Genomic DNA, 9080 nt, shown 5'->3' with positions numbered 1-9080 from the left:
AAAGACCACCCGCGGAGGGTGAGAAGGGAATTTTTTTTTTATGGCTAAAAAAGCACAAAATATGCAAAAGTAGTTTGATTGCAAAAACGTATGGGAAAAAAACAGCAAAATTAACATAAATTAATTTACTAAAATAAAAAAAAAATACATTTTATAGTTTTAAGTAAAACCACCTGTTGACACAAAAGGGCTGTTTTAAGTCAAAACTGAACATTCGCACCGAATTTGTTAAACTACAATGTGTGATTTATTTTATTACACAATATTATCTCATTTAATTTGCTCCACGCTCCTTAGAGCTGATAGTTTAGGGCAGTGTTTCAAGTAGGGGGCGCCTGTTAGGGATTGGACTAACCAGTCACAAGATGATGTGAAGCAAAGAGGAAAAAAAAACACTGAAAGCGTTCCTGCCATTCAGAGCAGCGTCTGGAGCTTTAGGGAGATTTTAACTCTACAACAATGGTAAGTCGGTTTGTTTCTCTGCCAAACAGGCGTCACTGTTTGAGTTTCTGCGTTTCAGCCGTGAGCTCCGAGCTAACGGGAAGTTTTTAGGGAGCACGTAGGCAAAGTGAGGTCGTGAATTGTCAGCGTTAGCCTGCTAGCCTAGCAGTAGTTCCACCCTCTTATGGCGTCAAGTCCGTCAACACGTAGGTGACCTGATTTCCGGTAAATGATTTCAAAATAAAACAATCCCAATTAGGTCAAAACGCAATATCACCTGCAAGACTGGATCATCTGCACCTTATACATTAACACATTAAAGGTGTTAAACATTGTATATATTAATTATTAAGTACAATGTTTATTGCAGTCCTTTCCAATAATGATATTCTGTGATATTCTGTGATACATTGCAAAGAAGTATAAGGTCATAATGACAACACAAATAAAACCTATACTACTCTGTATTTTTCATTTATGACTATTGTTTTTAGTTTTTGCAGTGAAAGTATGTTGGTTGGAGTTATTTTTTGATTTTGTTTAATTTCTGGAGACCACCTCAGGACCCTCAGTATTAATGTTTTCTGACCCAAAGTAGGGCCCGACCATAACTTTGAAACTACTAATCTAAAGTATATTGGTGTTAAGATCTCCTAATCAGACAAAATAAAATAATGATTTGCTTCGAAGCAATTTTGTTGTTTAACAAGTCAAAATTCAAGAGAGCTATGCAAGTTGAGGTCGTTTGTACAGAAGAGGTTTTGAACTTGAAACAACTAAAAAATGAAAGGTTAATACTGAGGTCTTTTGTTTTGAAGTGTGAGGAGTCGTGCTTCCTGTTGCTGTGCGTCAGTAACTGGACGCGTCAGCTCTGAGTGCTGGTTCCAACACGCCTGGATTGTGTCTGGAAGCTAGCTGTGCTGCTAGTTTACCTCCGGAGTTTCACCTGACAGCTGAGCTTTTATCGTAAAGAACTAACTCAGCTGGGCGTCTTTTCCCCCACAAGAACCACAGACAGCAGGCCTGTTTGTACTGTGTGTGTGGGCGGGTGTTTGTCTGTCTGTTAGCAAAATATCTCATGAACCACTGGACGGGCTTTAATGAAACTTTCAGAAAGTAATATTTGGGCATACATCTACAACTGATTAACTTTTGTTGCAAACCAGATTCAAGATGGCGGCCACAGCTAATCGACCTTATCTAACAGAAAAAAATGTCTAACTCAGTCAGTTTTACAGAAATCCAGGTAAAATTTGGTGTGGTAGTAGCTGAGAGTTGTTCCCAACACATACGCCAAGCACTTACTGATAAATCGTGCGAGAATTTAAAAACTTTGCCGTTAACTATTGGAGTCAACTGAGTTTGTCAGTTAGCAAAATATCTCATGAGCCACCGAACAGATTTTAATGAAACGTTCTGAAAATGGTCATTAGATGTACGTCTACAACTGATTAATGTTTGGAGTCATCCTCATTTAAGATGTCCGTCACAGCCAACTGAACTTGGCAAACAGGAAACTGGCTATAACTCACTCAGAATTACAGATATTGAGCTAAAATCTGGCATGGTAGTAGCTGAGAGTCATCCTCAACTTATATTCCGAGCGCTAACATATCTTGTGAGATCTCACTGTATTGCATGAGATTACGGGTGACGTGCATTCCTTTGAGGAAATGCTAGGCCTTTAATCTTAATCCGGGAAGATCTCCCCTGGAGCTCAGCGAAATCCTGACACCGGTTCAGGAAAGATTCCGTTAAGGATCGTAACGTCTGCAGAGAGTTCACGGTTTTGTGATGCAGTTATGTAACGGCGCGCGGACATGACAGAGGTCCAGAAGAATTATATCCTGTTCAGACTGGCGCGTCAGTGTTCCCATTCTTCTACCGGAAGGTTTCATAAGAAGGGACTCTGTTTTGACTCCACATTATCGAGCCTCTACACACGGATTAGGACAAAGTCACAACGACATCGCCACAGTAATGTCAGCAAAGTTATGATTTAAGTACGGCTCATTTTCAAAGTGATAAAAAGCCGCAATAATAAAAAAGCACAAAGGGCATTTAGTCTGTTTTTTAGAATCACAAGACAAAACTTTGACAGATGTGAGTCTAAAACAGACTCGCTCAACGCTTTGCAGAAAGCTCGAGTCAGAAAGACAATTCATGGATGTGAAGACAAGCACTTCCTGTCGCAGATGCGGCGGTGCCACTGATTTTTGTCTGACCTCGCTGATCGTTGTCTCCCGTTGTTCGATCAGAGCGAGTCACTGGTCGTGTGCGATGTGGACGCGGATCTGGTGAAAAAGCTGAGGGAGTTTCGTTTCCGGAAGGAGACCAACAACGCAGCCATCATCAGTGAGTCGCTGTTTTCTTCTCTTACATGAATAATGGGAGCTAACTAAACTTTTGTTCAGTATTTCTAGGTTAACTTTTCAAACAGGGATGTCCCGTTTGAGATGGGTTTTTTTGTCCCCGATACCATCCATCCATCCATTTTCTTTACACACTTCTCCTTTCCGGGTCGTGGGGAGCTGCTACCTATCTCCAGCAGTCATTGGACGAGAGACGGGAGACACCCTGGACAGGTCGCAAGTCCATCACAAGGACATATAGAGACAAACGAGACAACCATTCCCTCACTCACACCTAGGGACAATTTTTCCTAATACCAGTTAGAGTTATTTTAAAAAAAAAGGATTATCTGATCCCACATTTCAATCCAATGCTAACATTTTTTGCCTCCTTTGGTCACCGCTGCCATATTACGACAGACGTACTGCAGCCATGCTACGATGAGCCGACGCAAAAGCACGAAGAGTACCGTATTTTCCACACTACGGGGCGCACTGGATTATAAGATGCACTGTCAATGAATGGTCCGTTTTCAAACTTTTGTCATATATAAGGAGCATTAAGTGAAACAAAACAGCCCCCTGTCTTTTTGGAGAATACTGCACCGACATAAAGACCCTCACATACTCGATCGTTTTTTTTTTTGTTAAAGCTAAGAGGCAAGCGATTTCTTCCTCCTCGTCTGGTGACGCCATGGCTGAAATTGTCACGGGAGAATTTTAGGCAATCTGTACGCTCGAGTATGAAGTGTCAACTGTACGCACATTACGCCCGAATATGTGGGGGCCTAATGCTGCAAGCGGTGCAGCTTTGTAGTTTACTAAAGTCGTACTAAAAAATGACGACTTCTTACTTATATAAGGTGCTCCGGATTATAAGGCACACTGTTGTTTTATAAGAAAATTGAAGGCTTTTAAGTGCGCCTTATAGTCCGGAAAATACTGTAGGTCAACAGGTCAACAACAAAGATCAGGAGCGGAGTGGGTCAGCTACTCCGATACCAGTCAATGAAAACTGTCTTGATCTGACTGGGTGTCTCTGTTTTCAGATTTAACTTTACTGAAGAGATGTTTAAACATACATTAACGCTATCACCGGCTGAGAAACAAAGTCGTTTTGGCCATTTGAGAGTTCCAAGTTCCTGGTAGGAGGTTGTACCCGGGATGAGATTTCAACTTAAAACGGTTCAAAAGGAACTTCTCTAAATGCAACACGACCGCCTGCCTCCTGCATAAAAAAAAACGTGGTAAAGCCGCCGTGATCACTTGTAGTGCTTTGCTCTTGCAACAGAGATTCGGACAAGTCTAAGCAGGAAGTTCACAGATGCTGTGATAGCAGCATGCCATTCTTCAGGGAGGTTTTACGGACCGCTTTACAGTCAAAGCTTGTTGTGGCGTTTAAAGGAACTTGGTTATTGTTGTCGTCGTCCGTCGTCTTTGTGCCTTTCATGCTGCGACAAACTAAATAATAATGATAATAATACTTCTGACTGAATACTGTCACCTTGCCTGTACGCGCAGCATCATTTTGAAAGTGTTGAATGTTCGCCGTTCTATTTTTAAAACAGGTGTTTAAAGTAAGTTAATCCTACATAATAAAAATTAATTTTATCTATAATATTAGACGAGCCGGCTCGTTGTCTGTGCGCCTCGCAGCGAGGCGCGTACGATGAGTCATCTCCGAATGCAGCAGGTGGTGTGACAGAGGAGGGAGTTGTTAGTTTGGAAACAGCAGAAGCTTTATCCTCCACCCCGATGGCTTCAGAATGGCATTTCTGCTGAATGGGATCAGCAGCGAGCGCTTAGGACAAAGACTCACACCCGGTCATTCGCACCAAATGCTGGACATCAAGATGCTTGGAGTGGGAAATGTTGGTTCCTCCTCTTGGTATTTGTCCTGCAGAAAGTTTTTTTTCTCCGACTCACGAAACTTCAGCTCTGCTTGTCTACGCCCGTCCTAAGATGGGACGTATCGTGTTACGGTGCCATACGTCCGTCTGTCTGTCTCGTTCGAGCTTTAAATTGATGACCCTTTAGCATAAAAATACGAAACTGCACAGCTGGACACCTCATGGGTCAAGGGTGATCCCTACTGATTTCAAGATCATAGGGTTAAAGGTCAAGGTCACAGGTGACCCCTTTGTAAAAAATCTTGTCCTTGCTCTATCTAGCTCTGCAACTGTTTGATGTAGGAATGTCAAACTGCACATCTGGACACCTTGTGTGTCGAGGATGATCCCTATTGACCTTGTCTGTGCTCAAACTCTAGACATGCTTTCAGGGTTGTTTACTGATGGGCGTATCATGAACTCTCGTTTAATTTAACTTTGTTTTTGTTTGTATTCTTCAGTGAAGATTGATAAAGAGAAGCAGCTGGTGATTCTTGACGAAGAACATGAGGTAAGTTTCAAACGAAGAACTGATTTTATTCCTGTTCCTATGTCAGAAGTTGTTGGACAAATAATGATTTGATCATGCACGTGCCCAACTTTTGAATTTTTTAAATAATTGCTTTTGTTCGCTAAATAGTTGAGTGATGCATGACAGCAGATACCTCAGCTGTTCGTGTAACATCTGTCTTTCAGAATATTTCTCCTGATGATCTGAAGGAGGAACTTCCTGAGAGACAACCCAGATATCCTTTGAATGGACAACCCGTTTCTGTCTAACAAATAATATAATCTGAAAGGAAACCAAATTCTGAAAATGATGGGACATTGTGTAAAATCTAAATAAAAAGCAGAATGCAGTAGTTTGTGGATCTCATAAGCTCATAGTTTATTCACAGTGGTGCATAGTAAACATATCAAATGTTGAAACTAAGACATTCTACCACTGTCAGGGGAAAAAAGAAGAATTTTGAACTTTATGGAAGTAACACATTTCAAGAAGGTGTGGACGGGGCAACAGAAGGATGTAAAAATTCAAGATACAAACAAGAAATAGCTGGAGGAGTATTTTAAAACTAATTAAGTTAATGAACAGCAGGTCAGTCAGAGGACTGGGTATGAAAAGAGCATTATAGAGAGGCTGAATCTCTCAAAAGTAAAGATGGGCAGAGGCTTGCCAGTCTATCTAAAATAGTGGAACAATTTCAGAATATTATTCCTCAATGAAAAATTGTGAAGACTTTAAATATAGATTTTAAAACAACATTCTCATATCCAGACATCTTTTTTCAGTGAAGGCATATTTCATGAAGACAATGTTAAACCTCAGACTGCATCATTCCAGCAGCATGGCTTCATAGTAGAAGAGTCCAGGAGCTGAACTGACCTGCCTGCAGTCCAGACCTCTCACCAGCAAAGACTCAGGATTGTTGAGGAGCTAGAATCCTCCATCAGAGCAGAATGGGACAACATTCCCTCTAAAACCTCCAGCAGCTGCTCTCCTCAGCTCCTGGATGTTTACAGACTGATGGTAAAAGAAGACTAAATAGTCCAATTTCTTAGTTTAAACATTTGATACGTTTACTATATTTCATCGTTCTTCCACTAAAGATAGGATTCTGAGATTTGCAAATCATGTTCTGTTTTTATCTTCATAAAAGGTTCCATCATTTTCAGAATTCTGTTCGCATTTGAAAAACACAGAGAATTTTGTTTAAAACAAACCTTTTTGTTACAGGTTATCATGTAAAATATGACAAAATCACGACCCTCCCTTAGCACGAAAAACATTTATCGTCTACAGTTATAAGTATCAGCATGATGATGGACGTGTGTCCTATCCGCTTTGCTTCATCTTCTCGAGTCCAGCAGGTAAGATTGTTTCTGCTTCTCTTTCTTTTTTTCTTTTTTTTTTTGACAGTAATTTTATTTCAGAAGCTTTTAACACCATTTGTACATGTTGATGTGTTTGTGTTTGACAGGCTGCAAACCCGAGCAGCAGATGATGTACGCAGGAAGCAAAAACAAGCTGGTGCAGACTGTCGAGCTGACCAAGGTTTGTTGCCCTGTTGCGTGTCGTTGTACAGCGAATAAATGCTGTGGCTCTTTGAACAGGTTTGTTTGGAAGGGATGCTTATCACCTGCCACCTTACAGACCAGTTTTAAACAGAATCGTCACTGTTTTGCTCAAACCTTATAAAGGATGATGCGTGATTTCGTAAAACTGTGAGATCTGTTGGCGCTCGGATCAAGTGTTGAGGGTGACTCTCAGCTACTGCCAAACCAAAATTTAGCACACGGTCTGTAAAATTGACTGCGTTCTTTCCATTTTTATGTTTGCTAAGGCTGATTAGCTGTGGCGGTCAGCAGTTGCATTTGAGATGTACATCAATGATTACTTTGTGCAAATTTCATTCAAATCAGTCCAGCTGTTCATGAGATATTTTGCTAACCAACAATTTTGACTCTGTCAAAGCATACTAGGAAATATGCAGTGCACATGAAATAAAGATATCTATGATTATGCAGAACCCAGTACCATATTAGTAAATGGTGAAAGGACCGTACTTATATAGCGCCTTTCTAGCCAACCAGGCCACTCAAAGCGCTTTACAACACAGTCTGTGCCCTCATTTACCCATCTACACACGCATTCATACAGCACTCTGAACCTCTACAAATTTAATCTGAACGAATCATTCTACAGAGACTAATCAGCTTTATGCACATTCATACACCGATGGGGCACAGATCAGAGGCAGTGAGGGGTTCAGTGTCTTGCCTAGGGACACTTCAACATGTGATTCCTGCCAGGAATCGAACCTTCAACTGTTTGGACGACTACTCTAACCACTAAGCCACAGCCACCCCATATTAGTACAGTGAACCACCTATGCACCATTGGGGAAACTAAAATCCTCCTCATTTCAACCTCAAAACTCGGTGGGTTAGGCTGGTGTGAACTGCAGCATTTTATCCCCAAAAATATGACACCCTCACATTCTTCTCCTTTTACATTTTTGTCGTTGTGAACAGGTGTTTGAGATCAGAAACACAGAGGATTTAACAGAAGAATGGCTCAGAGAGAAGCTTGGATTCTTCCGCTAAAGTCGTCACCTCGCCCGGAGGTATGGGATGCGGGGAGGATCCAGAATACACAACTTGTCACCTTTCAAAGACAACACGCTCCAATTAATGTTTCCCTGCTCTCTGCACGGACCTGATCTAAATAGTCTTTGCAAATTAAAAGGCCGCCTTGGTGGAGTTTGCGGTGATTTTACAGTTCAGGGTACCAGGAGGTTCAGACAATCACAAGAGTCTGCGCGCTTCTCTGTGACTGTCAACAATCACAGCACCAACTAAACCGTGGCCATTTGGCTGCCTAAAAATCTGCAAACACTGTTAGATGCAGGTCTGCTTTTGTTTTCCCCATACAACCTCTTCATGTGCCAGTGATGGGTCTGTAGGATTTAATGCTCCCTTGGTTCTTTATGAAAACAGAAATCACTTGTATGCAGTCGCCCTTTCAGAGACAGTTTAAAAGGTTTACACAACTCAGAACCTCTTCATGTTAACCACTTTTACCTTTTTAATTAGTTTGTTTTAGTTCCATAATTTTAGAGAACTTTTATTTTATTTTTGTTTTCTTGTCTGTAGGTTAGAGTAATCTATAAATGAGTGCGTTTGTTTCTTTTTCCTACCAGAATAGTTGTAGCTACAATCCAGCAAACACTACTGAGGTCTGCTTTAGTCCTCCAGTATTTACTCAAGGGCATTTAAATCCGAAGCTAACATACTGTAATTAAATCCTAAAAGGATGAGTCCTTTACTCGTGCATGGCTAATAAATGAAGCACAGTAAGTGTCAGCCTGACAACGAACTGGTTAAAAGCAGAGAAAGCGTCTTAACTACCAGGTGCCAGTAGAGAAAAAATAAAAGAATCTTTGAATTCGCTCAATGTAAGTAAACTTTGAATATTCAAAAACCACACGCCCGTCAGCTGTCCCCACTGCTCAGCCTAAATATGCCTGTCTGACACAAACATATCAGCAGAGCAGGGATGGGAAGAGAAAAAGGTTTTCACACAGTGACCTCCAGGTCTTCAAGGCCCATTTATGCTCAACGATAAATCCGCAAACATATATGGACGGAGTCTTCTGTCCGTCCTCGGCATTCATTTTGCTCCTATTTAAGTTCGTCGTCAGACATGCTGATCCAAACAGATCAGTGTTGATATCAATTTTATTTCTGTAGCACATAAAAACAACAGAAGTTGAACAAAGTGCTTTAAAATTCAGTCAAACAAAAAGGTAAGACGACAATAAAATCAAAGAAATGTTGTTAAAAGAAGAAGTAAAGCTAAATTAAATACGGAAACACACCATAAACCCATCAGCTC

The 9080-nt window shown here is 40.9% G+C and overlaps 1 protein-coding gene across 1 annotated transcript; it reads left to right on the top strand.

The window, feature by feature from the left end:
• Positions 1-351: 351 nt before the first annotated feature.
• gmfb (glia maturation factor, beta) lies at positions 352-8750 on the top strand. The gene is made up of 7 exons (XM_017419347.3): positions 352-462; positions 2700-2796; positions 5143-5192; positions 5378-5427; positions 6471-6553; positions 6664-6737; positions 7718-8750. Exons 1-7 carry the CDS (start codon positions 460-462, stop codon positions 7787-7789), a joined length of 429 nt encoding a protein of 142 aa, XP_017274836.1. The 5' UTR covers positions 352-459; the 3' UTR covers positions 7790-8750.
• Positions 8751-9080: the final 330 nt, after the last annotated feature.

This window comes from Kryptolebias marmoratus, linkage group LG10 (genome assembly GCF_001649575.2).
Source record: "Kryptolebias marmoratus isolate JLee-2015 linkage group LG10, ASM164957v2, whole genome shotgun sequence".
Taxonomy (NCBI): Eukaryota; Metazoa; Chordata; class Actinopteri; order Cyprinodontiformes; family Rivulidae; genus Kryptolebias; species Kryptolebias marmoratus.
Note: the sequence above shows the minus strand (reverse complement) of the source record. Positions and strands in the feature narration are given on the sequence as shown.

Coding starts and splice junctions, on each gene's coding strand:
- gmfb (XM_017419347.3), top strand. Junction 2,797..5,142: donor CAACAACGCAGCCATCATCA/GTGAGTCGCTGT, acceptor TGTATTCTTCAG/TGAAGATTGATAAAGAGAAG. Junction 6,738..7,717: donor AGACTGTCGAGCTGACCAAG/GTTTGTTGCCCT, acceptor CGTTGTGAACAG/GTGTTTGAGATCAGAAACAC.